The 14,602-nt window shown below is 46.5% G+C and overlaps 1 protein-coding gene across 2 annotated transcripts; it reads left to right on the top strand.

The window, feature by feature from the left end:
• Positions 1–340: 340 nt before the first annotated feature.
• LOC311119160 (uncharacterized protein) lies at positions 341–13,295 on the top strand. 2 transcript variants are annotated; one of them, XM_084193903.1, is made up of 20 exons: positions 341–829; positions 2,207–5,480; positions 5,591–5,658; positions 5,840–5,952; positions 6,429–6,484; positions 6,730–6,806; positions 6,927–6,982; positions 7,168–7,251; positions 7,829–7,892; positions 8,075–8,226; positions 9,210–9,299; positions 9,594–9,721; positions 10,339–10,399; positions 10,539–10,710; positions 11,567–11,673; positions 11,791–11,956; positions 12,085–12,237; positions 12,349–12,552; positions 12,685–12,868; positions 12,997–13,295. In XM_084193903.1, exons 2-20 carry the CDS (start codon positions 2,797–2,799, stop codon positions 13,196–13,198), a joined length of 4,821 nt encoding a protein of 1,606 aa, XP_084050029.1. In that variant the 5' UTR covers positions 341–829; positions 2,207–2,796; the 3' UTR covers positions 13,199–13,295. The 2 variants fall into 2 exon arrangements, with proteins under 2 accessions (XP_084050029.1, XP_084050028.1); XM_084193902.1 differs by having other exon boundaries at positions 10,339–10,405.
• Positions 13,296–14,602: the final 1,307 nt, after the last annotated feature.

Genomic DNA, 14,602 nt, shown 5'->3' with positions numbered 1-14,602 from the left:
TTGCGAGTCAGACAGCTGTGGAAAAAACAACTGCGGTGCCAGCTGACAGTGGGGAACAGAGGTCACCACCATTGACTGAATGTGAAGGTATGGCGCTGTCCAAGATAAATTATTTTAAATACAATGGGCAATTGAGCACTGGGAATCACTTTTGAGGTGAAAGTAGATGGGCCATATACTAGAAGCAAATATGTCCAGGCTAAAGTCGGGGGACCTCACACGATAAGTAAATCTGCAACTAGGCCGAATGGGGTGACAGCGGGGCACAATAAATAATTATGTTGCAGGCTGCAGTTCGCGGTGTGCTTTGGCAGAGGGGGCTCCAACAACAAACTGACTGATAGAACCAATACTTTTAACCAGTCAATTTCCCAGGGTAAAAATTATAGGCACGTTTCTTATTACATAAAGAGCGACCTATTGGTGAAGTCCAGCGTGAGAGCGAGCCGTGCAGCTGTCAAAACTCGAGATTTTGCTGCTGGCAAGCCGCCAGCGACATTGACCAAGACAACTAGAAAATCTGTGCAGAGAAGAACGCGATCAATAGAGCGCAAGAGGAACGTCTCTTGTTTAGAGCCAGACAAGGCAGTTGAAGAGCAGTCTCCTGCTCAGTCACGAAAAAGAACCAATGTTGCCGCAAATAACCGGGTGAGTGCTGCTTTGAAACTGCGAAAAGAGCAAGGGAGGGAAGGAAAGTTTGAAGTTGAAAACTTTCGATCTGCAACGTCAGCTACAAGTGCAGGTACAGAACGAAGAGTTGCAGAACCTATCGAAGTGGATTCTGGCAACGCCGTAAAAAGTGCATTCTCTCTACTTAATGGGATTTCAAGTAAGATTAATTTATTACAATTTTACCGTATTGAATGGAGCACTACATCGATAATGTGATCGACTGGTTTCATATGCAAGCTTGCCTGCCTCAACATGCTCGGTCTAGCTAGCTAGCCCACTAGCATTTAAGCTAGCTAGCTAGCTAGCTAGCTGGCTTGTTATCAGTACCGCACACTCTGGCGCTAACTCTACTTTCAGCAATGATTGAATGTCAATGTTGAGGCTAGCTGTTGCTTGTGGAATGTCTGTTACCTTGTCGACCCAACATTACATTATGAATGCAGTGCTCCACGCAGTCTGCATTTCTTGCTTGCCAGGAGACAGTTGATGACTAGCAGGCATTTCTTTCACATGCCATGGCTAACTGGCTAGATAGCGTTCAAGTTGCATGAATTTGTATTTCATGGAAGTAACACAGTAGCTAGACCATTAATGCATTGACAAGTCTCTCTAGGTGTAATTCAGCTTTGATCAACCCATGAAAAGTTATCTAGTTGTAACTTTTATAACGTTTGAGCCTGATTTCAATTGATTGTAACTGGCATGGTATGTTAGTTTTAGTAGTAGTACTAGCTTATGTGCAATGATGTTAGCTAGATTCCAATTAATCACAACGTGATTTATGGTAAAATGAGTTGAAGTCAATGTGTATAAACCCTCGATGACTGACAGGGGGCGCTGTATTGAAGCCACCGCGCAGCCATCTTTGCAACACTCTACAATGTCTACATTTTTGACACGTTTATTCTATTAGACACTTTAATGCATACTTTTAAATTATATTATGTGAGCTAAACATACAAATAAAACATACAAAAAAATATACAAACATTTTCCTTAAAGTAATTTTTTTAGATTACTAATGTTACTGTCCCCACTACAACAAAAATGCTTAAATACATGTAATTTTGGCCTTGAAACATTTAATTGAAATAATGTAGAATTCCATTCATTCCTATGGAGGACTACTCCTACTAAGGAGTGCCAATATAGCCAACCGGTGATGTCAAAGCCTCTCAATGGCCAATACATAGCAACAGCAATCCAGGGTTAATATATGTCATTGGTTGAAGTAGATGCATTATCAGACTACTTAGCCAATAGGTTGCAACTCAATAGTGGAAAGTGACTTCCTTGTCTCCTTTTCTCCCCTCGTCTCCTTCCCTTCATCTGCACTGATGTCAAAGAACTGGACAAGTGTAGGCCTTTTCCTGGTAGGCGTCCACCATATTATTGTCCCCTATTCTAAATATTCAAATGAGGTTAAATGAAGGAGAGGAGTCAAGGAGAGGATGCCAGTTGAAACTATTGAGATACACCCATAGTTAGCCTAAAAAAACATACATCAACTGACAGTGTTCATCTCCGCTTCCAGATATTGATAGGAGTCCCATTGTTACACGCCGTCGCCCCAAACCCCCCGTCAGCTCGCCATCCTGTCTGCAGCGGTCAGTCAGGAGAGTGGTCAAAACCTTGTGCTGCGCCCTGTGTGGCGACATTAAATACACGCCCCCTAAGAGAAGGAAGCTGCCCAGGGTTGAGCCAGTTGGAGTGACAGGCAGAGGCAGGGCCAGCGTCCTCAGCAGAGTAGTAGGGCTTGAGCAGCCTAAGGTCAGGGTTAAAACCAGGAAGAACTTCACCTCCACCATTAAGGCCCCCAAGAAGTTGGTGATCTGGATAGGGAGTTACCCCAAGGTCAAGCTCTGTGACGTAGCTCAAGTATGTGACATCTCGGTTGGGGACTTTTCCTGCCTGCTGCCTGCCCAGCTCCTGACTTCCAAAGTGGTGCATTGTTTCAAGCGGGACTATCGGAGAGAAGTTAGTCTGTTAGGGCCTAGTTGTCGCAGCAGAGGGAGCCATGGGAGTGAGAAGACTGGGGAGCGCCCTGGTAGAAAGAAGTCGCATCACTGTTCTCAGTGTGGGAAGAGTGGTCAGCTTCTGACGCCGACTGAAAATCACCACTGCATGCACACTGGGGAGCATGGATTGACTGAGTCCAATTGTTCTGCATCTCTCACCGCCTCGAAGGGCGGGACGTCCGAAGCCTCCACCAATGGTTTTGCTTGTCTTTTACTAGGTAAGCAGCAGGTGAGCAGGGGGTCGAGCGGGGTTGGAACGCGTGACGGAGGCATTCTTGAAGACTCGGGAACAGGAAGTGATGTCGTAGAAACAGGAAAGCCAGTCGCTAAGCGGATGAGGTTGGGAGATGTCCACGGAGACACAAAGGAGCAAAAACATTCTAGTCCAAACGAACCAGAACGGAATTCTGGAATAGCTACGGCTTCCCTCGGAGGCAGTAGGATGCCATGTGACGTCCCGCCGCATTTACACACGAGTGATGTCAGTCGTAGTCATAGCAACGCTACAGACGCTCCTGTGAGGTTACACCACTCGGTGACGCAAAATGGTGGCCGGAGGGGAGGGCCCGAGGGAGGTGACAAGTCACTGGCGCCCCCTGCCAACGGGCTGCTGTCTCCCTGGTCCGAGGAGAACGTAGTGGAAGGAGACTCAGACAGCGACACTGAGGACCAAGACCTGTTCTCCTGTCGTAGAGTGGTGGCCTACATGAAGAGGCTGCACCTGTCCTGTGCACGCACCTACCTCTCCTGGCCCTTCCCCAAACCTGATTCTGCACTGTCACTCTCTGTGACATCATCAGTCCTCGACGCTAATGGAACACGGACACCCCCCGCGGAGTCTGAGTCATCAGTTGTGGGCTGTGTTAATGGAGCCCTGGTGAACGGAAATGGAGACTCACTGGTGAGGGCTGAGAGAACCACAGTTCTTCCCTCTCACTGTACACTCTCTGAATACACTCCACAGACAAGCTACCAGGTCTCGGGTCATAGGAATGGGATGAAGGCAGATGGAAAAGAGGGAGAGGGAAACATGATGGAAGGAGAAGAGAAAGACGTGAGGAACGGAATAGGAGGAGAAGAGGAGGATGAGAGCGTGACATATTGTTTACGCTTTCCTGACACTTCGAGCAAGGCGTACCCATCCCTCCTTCCCCTGTGTAAGAAGAAGCCACAGTCCCAACTCAGAACTAGGGGTCTCCATTGCAACAAAGCTTTCACCTCCCCTCCACCCAAAACTTCCACCCTCCTCACCCTATCCAAAGACCAGACTGAGACTGATACAGCGCCTTCTGTTTCCTCCAGCCTTTCTCAAACTGACACAGACACCGTTTCTAGCCTCTCGCCACCTAAAACGGACTCTGTCTCAACCTTTTCTCCACCTAAAGTCAGTGGCGGCGGTAAGACGGACACCACCCACTTCTCCACCCCCTCACCTGACCCAGCCTCCACCCCCTCTCCTATAGGTCTCGGTAGTGACATGGACATAGACACAGCCTCCACCCCCTCTCCTATAGGCCTCGGTAGTGACATGGACATAGACACAGCCTCCACCCCCTCTCCTCTGCGTTTCACATCTGCATCCCGAAACATGGAGATGTCCCATACATCCTGCTCTCCTAATCCATCCTCCCTTCCCTCCTCCTCTCCTACTCCCTCCTCCCCTCCACCCTCCTCTCCTAGGAGGAAGCCTCAGCCTCACCTGTGTCCTATGTTCAATGAAACCTCCTCCCCGTCAGCTGTGAACAGTGAGACAGACTCATTTCACTCAGCAGAGTCGTCCCCTCTTCCACCAGACTTCTCCTGTCGTTCAGCTGTATCCTCCTTTCTCTCATCCAGCTCCTCTCTTCTTCTGCCTCAAGAAAAAAGAAAGGGAGAGGGAATGGAGGTGCAGAGAAGAGGAGAGGGGGATGAAATGGAAGGAGAGGCGGCTCAGAGTGGAGATGAAAGAGCGGATGAACTGGAGGTTTTGGTTTTGCCAGGCAGTGAGTCCTCCAGCCCTGAGAAGCAGGAGCAGCAGCGTTCAGAGCAGAAGAGCAGACAGGGGAGCTCGCCGCTCAGCAAGCCCAAAGAGGGAGGGGCTGAGTTGGCCATGATCAGTACCCTCGCCCATGGGCTGCCTGGGATTCCTGGAGGTCAAACCTCGGTGCTGTGCATAACACGCCTGATGCTGCAGACACCGAGCTACTCAGAAGAGGACTATGATAAGGATGATGACAGTGTAGATCAGAAAGAGAAGTTGTCGAGTGCAGTAGGTGTTCGAACACAGGCCCAGGCCTCCTCCACTGATGAAGATGAGGAGGATGATGGTAGAGATGAAGATGATGGGACATGTGGTGAAGAGGGGCAATCACAGTCTTCTGGAGATGGGAGACTAGAGCCTGTTGTTAAAACCCAACCCTGTACTGATGATGATGATGATGATGCCGACCATCATAATCAGTCCACCTCCTGTACTAAGGTCATGTCTGAGAACCAGGAAGCCGGCACTCCTTCCTCTTTCGGGTCACCCACTCAACACCAGGAAATAGAGGTCAGGGCAGGGTCAAAGGTCAAGCTGGCTAGCGACCCCAAAGCTGACCTCTTGGACGAGTTCACAGCCTACGAGCAGGACATCCTTGTTGTGGATGTTCTCCTGGATGACCCAGAGCTGTTTGGCAGCGTGCCCCAGGACAGTGACCCGAGGCCGGGGTCAACCAGGGGAGGAAGGGGCCCTAGAACCAGGACCACCATTGGGGCAGGGAGAGCCCTACCACTCAGGGGTGCAGGTCCCTCATGGGCCACTGAGAAAGGGTATGATCGTGTTAGGTTTGAATTTGGAAATAAGATTGGAAGTCCATTAGTTAGATACTTCTTATACAGGACTTTGTGAAAATGATCTCTCTCTCTGTTTTGTCTTATAGCTCCACCACTGGTACAGATGGGCCTCCTGGTTCTAAGACCGACCAGAGAATAATTATCCACATTAAAGGTTTGTGCCTCTAAAAGGGTCAATAGAAATGTGCTAACACACACACACACACACACACACACAATCACAATATAAACTGAAAACCTACTAGTGGGAAATTCTGATAATTCTGTTTTTGTCGGTCAATAATTACCTTTAATATGAGAGATTGTAAACCTATTTTTAATGTGTGTGGGTTTAGATGAGGAGAGTGCAGGACGATCTTGGAGACCTGTAGCCAGCCCCAACCCTAAGCCTGCCCTGGTCCACAGCAACAGCTGGCCCCCTACTCTACACGCATTACATCCAGACCAGGTCAGCTCATAGCATCAGAATCACTTTATTCGCCAAGTACATTTACAAATACCCAGAATTTGACTCCGTGAATAGGTGCTGCCAGCAATAGACGTTGTACAAACAGAATACAGACACATAGAATATACAATATAAATACAGTGACCCTCCTGTAGCTCAGTTGGTAGAGCATGGCGCTTGCAACGCCAGGGTTGTGGGTTCGATTCCCACGGGGGGCCAGTATGAAAAATGTATGCACTCACTAACTAAGTCGCTCTGGATAAGAGCGTCTGCTAAATGACTAAAATGTAAATGTAAACAAAACTCTGAAGTATAAACTGATTTACAGTACGGTGAGGATCTACAATTTACAGATATATCTATATATGCAAAGGGAGGGATGCTCATAGCATAAAGCACGATTGGGGTCAATTCAGGAAACAAACTGCTTTTGAATAAGTAAAATTGTGACGTTGCTGTATTGTGTGTTTGAGCAGGGTGGAACTGACTGCGACTACAACTACAGCCCTATGAAGGAAGAGATCTCTGAGAGGTACCTGACCGTTCCACTGACCACCACAACACACTACATCATGTAGGCCAACTCGAACATAAACACTACACCTCTACTGCTCTCTCTGCAACGCTAGTGTGCTGTTCATCAAGACTTCATTCCTTTCATGATATTGGTTTATGTATACCACTGCACTTCTATCAGTGAGATGATGATGGTTGTGGTGGTTGATGAGGGTAGTGGTGAAGGAGAATGATGATTATGGTGGTGATGGTGTGTTGCAGGGCCCAGGCCATCCAGACTCTGAACTCATTTAAGAGCACACTGCCTTATCTGATGACTGGGGACTCCTGGTGCAACGGTGAGGGGGAACACACACACACACGACATCCACAATACATAATGAAAACTTGTATCTGTACAGCTTTGATGGGAAGCCGTTGAGAAAGCAGAAAGAACTGACTCCTGTGTTGTTCCACAGCCCCATGTAAAGACCCAGCGGCACCAGACACCGGCCCTCAAAGACACTTTGACAGTGTAACTACCTCTCATAATAAAACTACTGCTCATATTTGTCTTTATACAAATATACTTTTATGAATTGTGAGTGTCGTAGTTATCAGTTTAAAAAAACTGCTTTGATGAATTATCTCCTCCATTCCCTCCCTCCCTCCTCCATTCCCTCCCTCCCTCCTCCATTCCCTCCCTCTCTCCTCCCTCAGTATTGCAAGTATTATTTCAGCATGTCGGACTGTTTCCATAAGACCTGTTGGTTCCTCCATGTGCCCAAGAAAGGGGACGAGAAGGTAGGCTGCTACTGCCTGGGTCCTGTTCATTAGGGCCCAGCGTAACAAAAACATTTAAAAATCTTTATCCAACAATCACTTGGGTCCTGTTCATTAGGGCCCAGCATAGCAAAAACATTTAAAAATCTTTATCCAACAATCACTTGGGTCCTGTTCATTAGGGCCCAGCGTAGCAAAAACATTTACAAATCTTTATCCAACAATCACTTGGGTCCTGTTCATTAGGGCCCAGCGTAGCAAAAACATTTACAAATCTTTATCCAACAATCACTTGGGTCCTGTTCATTAGGGCCCAGCGTAGCAAAAACATTAAAAAATCTTTATCCAACAATCACTTGGGTCCTGTTCATTAGGGCCCAGCATAGCAAAAACATTTTGCTATGGAAAAGAAATTGAGCTGTAGTCCAAATTGATAGCACTCTGCTGGTGTAAGAGCACCCTCTGCTTGAGCTTTGGTAGTCATGTTCATGCCAAGTGGAAGGATTAACAGATGTGATAGTGTACATTGGTTGGCTTGTGAATTCCTTCCATGTGAGTTTTATGTCTTGACTATTTCATGCGTTTTATTTTCTTCTAGTTCTGTGTGGAGACGGTGCTGAGGTTTGTCAGGTCTTCCAACCCTGTCTGTCTGCAGCGGGCAGGTTAGTGTGTGTGTATGTTTAATGAAATTGTAGTGCTGATTGCTCCTCAGACATCGATCTGTGTTGTTCATGAATCTACCTCTGTCTGATATCTTTCTCACCCTTCACTGTCCTGCTCTCAACCTGCTCTCTCTCTTGCGCTCTGTGTCTTGTCTCTCCTTTCCCCCCATCGCTCCCTTCAGTGTCAGTGTTTAGGTCGTACTACCAGTCCTGTCCTCCAGGTGTCTACCACACCCCTCTGGTCCTGAATTCTCTCCTGGCCGCTCTGCTCAAAGCTGGCTTTCTGTCTGACATCATCACAGTGCTGCACGTCAGCACCGCCCACAACCTACTGGTACGAACACACACAAACCACACACATGCTGCTGCTACTGTCTATTATCTATCCTGTTGCCTAGTCACTTTACCCCTACCTACATGTACATATTACCTCAACTACCAACACTGCTGCTACTCTGTTTATCTATATGTACATATTACCTCAACTACCAACACTGCTGCTACTCTGTTTATTATCTATCCTGATTGCCTTGTCACTTTTACCCCTACCTACATGTACATATTACCTCAACTACCAACACTGCTGCTACTCTGTTTATTATCTATCCTGATTGCCTTGTCACTTTTACCCCTACCTACATGTACATATTACCTCAACTACCTCGTATCCCTGCACATTGACTCGGTACTGGTACTCCTTGTATATAGCCTCCCATTATTGTTATTTTATTGTGTTACTATTTCCTTTTACATTTTTAGCACATTTTTCTTACTTTTTAACTCTGCATTGTTGGGAAAATGCTCGTAAGTAAGCATTTCGCGATAAAGTCTACACGTGTTGTATTCGGCGCATGTGACTAAATCAAATTAGATTTGATTGTATGTTGTGACAGGGATCATTATGTTGGGCCTCTCAAGTAGAGGTCTTCACGGCTCCAAAAAGTTGGACCCATTCCGAAATGGACCTGGGGATTTCCCACCCGGGCCCGATATGCATAAATAAATAAAAATTATAGAGAGACCCGTTCCGAACGGACCAATTACAAGTAGACCAGTTCCGTATAGACCTGGTGTAATCTACTGTGAAGCCAAACTGGAGATTTAAACGATTATGGAGTATCCTCCAATTCTGGTTTATCGACCACCACCACTAGACATCGTACAGTACTAGTTCACGGTGTGAACCAAACCAAGGTCCCCGTGCCGAACGATTCGGTACGAATACGTGTACCGTTACACCCCTAGTAGTCAGCAACGCAAACTTATATTATTTGACTATGTCCCACTCCTCTCTTTTGCCCTCTCTCCCCCATCTAGCCCAGTCCAGCGTTTCTCCTGGCTCTGTTTGACTATGTGAGGGAGAAAGACCAATCCGTTTTACCTGAGCTTATTCAACTCACCTCTAAGGTACTAAGGTGTGTCTGTCTGTCAGTGGAGGCTTGTGCGATAAGCTATAGGAGGAAAGGCTCATTGTAATGGCTGGAATATAATAAATGGAACGGTATCAAACATATAGAAACCATGTTTGACTTCGTTCCATTTATTCCATTCCATCCATTACAATGAGCCTTACCTCCTATAGCTCCCCCCACCAGCCTCCTCTGGTGTGTGTGCGCACTGAAGCTGACTTGTTCTTTGATGTCAGTTTTATTTGTATTATGTTTTGAGTATGACCTGCTGATCTAAATGGTGTGAGTTCAGATGGTAGATGCAGGCTTGGGGTTAAATGTGGACCAATGTGAGCGTGTCCTACACATGTTCCTTCAGTCGCCACAACACCACCCAACAGACTCACCTGGCAACTACACAACCAAACCTGGCAACCACAGGTGAGTCTATCTTAATCTTACACACACTTTACATACATCTTACACACACACCTTCGGGTCAGTCCTGTACCTGGCAACCCAAGCCCGTGCTGGGAGCTGTTTTGGGACTGGTTGAGCAACCCAGGGGTACGTTCAGTTCGATTCAAAATTTACTACGTTGCGTGGCGGTTTGTACTGAACAACACTTTTCCCCAAAACGGTGCGCACCATTCTTCAAAAGCCTTTGAGGCACGTTTGGTGGGGTGTGGCGAGGTGTCGCCTGATCAATATAAAGTAAGTAGCCTTCGGCTCCTAGGAGCAGATCTCCTGTTTCTGTAGCGTGAGACCGCTTGTTGTACAAGTACACCCCCCTGGAAAGGACGCTAGGCTGATCAAAATGGTTGTGGCCATCTTGAAATCGCAAAACTCATGCACCATACACAATCTCCCTCTGGGCCGCCATATAATCACACTGTTATTCAACTGGTCGTCCAGTACTGTTTCCGTTGATTTTTAACGTTGCACACCGTTTTTCTGTACTGAACACAGCACACTGTTTTTCTGTACTGAACACACCCCAGGTGTAATCTTGTCATTGGTGTTGGTTGATTGGCTGTTTGATGTGTCCATCGCTCCAGGTCGACGACCACTGAAGCGCCCACTCCTGAAGCGCTGAGTCTGGCCCACGGTCTCGTGGAGGTGGCAGTGAGATCTCTCCATTACTTTCTTTATTTTTCGGTCTCTCTCTGCTAGTTCTGTTGCTTGTTTTGATCTAAATGTAAAAATGTTGGCACATTTCTCTCACCTCTTCCTCCACTCTTTCCCTCCCTCCCTCTAGTTGTGTTCCCAGCAGGAGGACTGGGGGAGGTTGGGCGTAGTCTTCCGCTCCATATGCCACTCCCACAGAAGCCTTGTCGAATTACAGCACTTCAGCGGCTGCGTTGCCATAGCGCTGCTCGAGGGGGACAAAGACAGACTGGCCCTGCCCTTTGCCTCCTTCACTGAGACAGGTGAGACACTACAGAGACAGACACAGGTCTGTGAGCATTGATAATGTATGAATAAGAATGTATTAGTTTGTCTCCTGTTCCAGTGTACCAGGAGACCGAGGACTGGGATGATATTATACTGGTCAAAAATATAAACGCAACATGCAAAGTGTTGGTTTCATGAGCTGAAATAAAAGATCCCAGAAATGTTCCATACGCACAAAAAGCTTATTTCTCTCAAATGTTTTGCACAAATGTTTTTACATCCCTGTTAGTGAGCATTTCTCCTTTGCCAAGATAATCCATCCACCTGACAGGTGTGGCATATCAAGAAGCTGATTAAACAGCATGATCATTACACAGGTGCACCTTGTGCTGGGGACAATAAAAAGCCACTCTAAAATGTGCAGTTTGGTCACACAACACAATGCCACAGACTTCTCATGTTTTGAGGGAGCGTGCAATTGGCATGCTGACTGCAGGAATGTCCACCAGAGCTGTTGCCAGAGTATTGAATGTTCATTTCTCTACCATAAGCTGCCTCCAACGCCGTTTTAGAGAATTTGCAGTATGTCCAGCCGGTCTCACAACCGCAGACCACGAGGAACCACGCCAGCCCAGGACCTCCACATCCGGCTTCTTCACCTGCGGGATCGTCTGAGATAAGCCACCAGTGGGTGGGCCTTGCTCCCAAGTGGTTGGGCCTATGCCCACCAATGGCTGTGCCCATTCCCAGTCATATGAAATCCATAGATTAGGGCCTAATGAATTTATTTCAATTGACAGATTTTCCTTATATGAACTGTAACTCAGTAAAACTGTTGAAATTGTTGCGTTTTTATTTTTCTTCAGAAGTTAGTTTTCTCCTCTGTTCCAGTGTACCAGGAGACAGAGGACTGGGATGATGGTCTGATCAAGAGCTTCCTGGGGAGAATAGGAGTCTCTCTCATGTTCAGATACCACAAGACACAACAATGGGCCAAGGTAACTGTGTGTGTTTCTCTCACACTCTAGGTCAAAGGCTGGTGTAGCTGATGTGGTATGTAATATTGGTGTGGATGCGAGTCTGATCCAGGTGGGATGTTCTCTGTGTATGTGAAGGGCCGGAAGCTGGTGGAGGTGTTGTCCAGGTTAAAGGTAAACTACTCCACTCTGAAGGGACTGTTCGGTAATGAGGATGGAGCTTCTCGCTGTCGCCTGGTCACAATAGCTACAGAACTCTTCCTCAGGAGCGACAGTGTAGAGGGGGCACTCAACACTCTCCGAGGTAACGAACAAGCTCTTTCACATTCACACACTCCAAGGTAAACATTTAAAACACACAGAGGTAATCAAGTTTCAGGCGATTGAACAAGGTGTGTGTGATATTTCAGACCTCTGGTGTGTGTGTTGTAGATAACGAGTGGTTCCTGAGTTCGTGTGTGTGGCCGTGTTCGGTGGAGGACGTAGTGGAGAGGACAACAGTTCTGGTTCGACTAGCTGAGAAAACATCCCACAGAGACACACTGGAGGTCCTCACTAACCTGCCTGGTCTTAAGGAGCCTGCAGGTACACACACACCCCAACCGTCTCACCAACCTACCTGGCCCAAGAGAGGCACCAGTGAGTCGCACATTTATTTGACATCACCAACCGTGTGTGTGTGACCCTCTCTCCCAGACCTAGCAGACATCTCCATCTACGGCTGTCTGTTCAATGGTCACCTCAAGTCATGTGTGGAAAGACAGACTATGACTGTGGCCTCAGACACGCTGGACTTCATGTTGTCTAAGAGCCTGGCTGTGGACCCTCCTCTGCTGCACACTCTGCTGCACAAACTGGGCAAGCAGAACATCTGGCTACGGGCTAGAGCTCTCTTCAAACGTGAGTCTATTACTCACTAGATAACCATGCTTTGTTTTCTATAAAAAATAAGATTTATATATTTTTTTTAAATTAGAAAACACTAGTTTGAAAGCGACAAGTGTGTGTTGTAAGTGTGTGTTTGTGTTTCAGAGGCCCTGTGTCTAGGCTACTACCCTGGAGTGAAGTCCGTGCCAGGCTCTCTAGCCCTGACCGTTCCCTGTTCCCTGGGGGAGATGGAGTTAGCTCTGGCCTTTGAGATGGTCCTCACCCTTAACGCTACAACCATCCTCAACACAACAGACACACCACAGTCCATCATCATCACACTCAAGAGGTGAGCAGATGTGTGTTTGTGTGCCCGCATGCGTTTTCCTTTAGGACTGGAGACTGAAAGTGAGTGTCTAGGACTGGCAGTTACCTAAACATACTAATGGGTCTCTCTCCCCCGCTCTACCTCTACAGAACAGGAGACCGTGAGAGTGAGTACTTGGCGGCAGGCAGTCGCCTCCTCTCTGCAGCGATCGTCCCCAACCCTAAACTGACCGTCCACTACAAAGCGGTCAACTCTTGTCAGGAACAGCTGTTCACGGTCGACACACACACCGCACGCCGCTGGCTCCGACACAACTACACCTGGGCCAATGAGGTCTGGACACAGTCCTAGGAATAAAAGCGTTCCAGGAATGTTGACTGACGTTCCCATCCCGGGAATACCGACCAATGTTCCAATCCCGGCGAATATTGAGATTTTTGAATCTCCTCTTTCTGGGAATACCAGGAAGCTTTGGAACAGGAAGAAGTTGTACTCTACACTTCCTTGGGTGGGTGGGTGGGTGTGTGTGTGTGACACTCTCTTCAAACTTTAGCCTACAGCATCTAGACTTTACAGGCTACTCTGATCAAGGGATTCATGTCAAGAAAAGACTATCAGAACTGCATATAATCGTTTGTGTTTTGTACCAAACTTAATTGTATGTTGAGTTTTTCATTGTAAGTCGTTTTAATTTAAAGGAAGTGTTGAATGGAGGAGAGAAGACGAACTTTCCGAGTTTGTTTGGCTTTGACTAGATTTAGTTTGAAAAATGTGGTTCATTTGAAAGAGTTCTCTAATTTTAGCTTGATTGTCTTTAAGCACTTTTGTTGCACATTTCTGAGGCACTTGAACGTTTGAAGCTAGATTTTACTGTTTTGTAAGAAAGAGGGAAAAAAGATTTAAAAGAATGTCGTTATCGAACTGGGTACCATTCATACTTGACTACAAGGTTTGTTTCAGGCATTGTTTCTAGGCATATTTTAAATGCCTAAAATGTGTATTTTGTGTCAGTCAGCTCTTTCAGTAACGCTACATTTAATGGAATAAGTCCACAACAGTACTGTATTATTGTAAAGAAAGAAAGCATGTCCACAACTGATATGCTCTCACTGTGATTTTGAGACAGACATTGTGATCCCAGATAACATAATGGTCCTAGCTGGATCTAAACATTGTCTGTGTTTTCAATAAAATGTATGTGGGATCACGTCAGTGTTTACGACTTTCCTGATTTCTTTATATTCCTATTTGTTTCCTTTTACAGTACTTTATCATTCTATTCTTCTCATTAATGCTTCAAAGTGATTGTCGAGAACCCGGTTCTCCATTCTAAGTCTATTGCCGGTTCTAGCGATGAACAGCATTTCAGCGTAGTCTACTACTGTAGGTATGTTTGGTTGTTTAAAATGCATTGTTTTTCCTGGAACAACAGTCTAAAAGTTTCTATTTAGTCTTTTGTATTTCTTTAAAGTGAAAAATAAACTATTACTGACTGACTTCTGTTTTTGTGTATGTATTATAAATAATGTGTTGTGTGGCTCTTGCCTGGCTACCATCCATATTGCTCTGGCCAAACTGATGTTTCTTCTCCACCATGAGTCTGGATTTGCCTCCCTCCCCTACAATTTCTAGAATGCGAACAAATTCTGAGCATTGTGATTGGTCCCAGAAACTGATGGGTTGGGCCAGAGCCAGCCTGCATTTTGACTTTATCAACTTTGATACTCTGATTTGTTAGAGATGATCCAATCGCTG

The sequence above is a fragment of the Coregonus lavaretus genome (genome assembly GCF_964263955.1).
Source record: "Coregonus lavaretus genome assembly, contig: HAP1_SCAFFOLD_1511, whole genome shotgun sequence".
Taxonomy (NCBI): domain Eukaryota; kingdom Metazoa; phylum Chordata; class Actinopteri; order Salmoniformes; family Salmonidae; genus Coregonus; species Coregonus lavaretus.
Note: the sequence above shows the minus strand (reverse complement) of the source record. Positions and strands in the feature narration are given on the sequence as shown.

Bases quoted from the DNA above. Each gene is read 5' to 3' on its own strand.
- LOC311119160 (XM_084193902.1), top strand. From the start codon at position 2,797: ATGCACACTGGGGAGCATGGATTGACTGAGTCCAATTGTTCTGCATCT. The intron at 6,983-7,167 runs GTAACTACCTCT...CTCCTCCCTCAG, and splicing joins CTCAAAGACACTTTGACAGT to TATTGCAAGTATTATTTCAG. The intron at 11,674-11,790 runs GTAACTGTGTGT...GTGTATGTGAAG, and splicing joins AGACACAACAATGGGCCAAG to GGCCGGAAGCTGGTGGAGGT.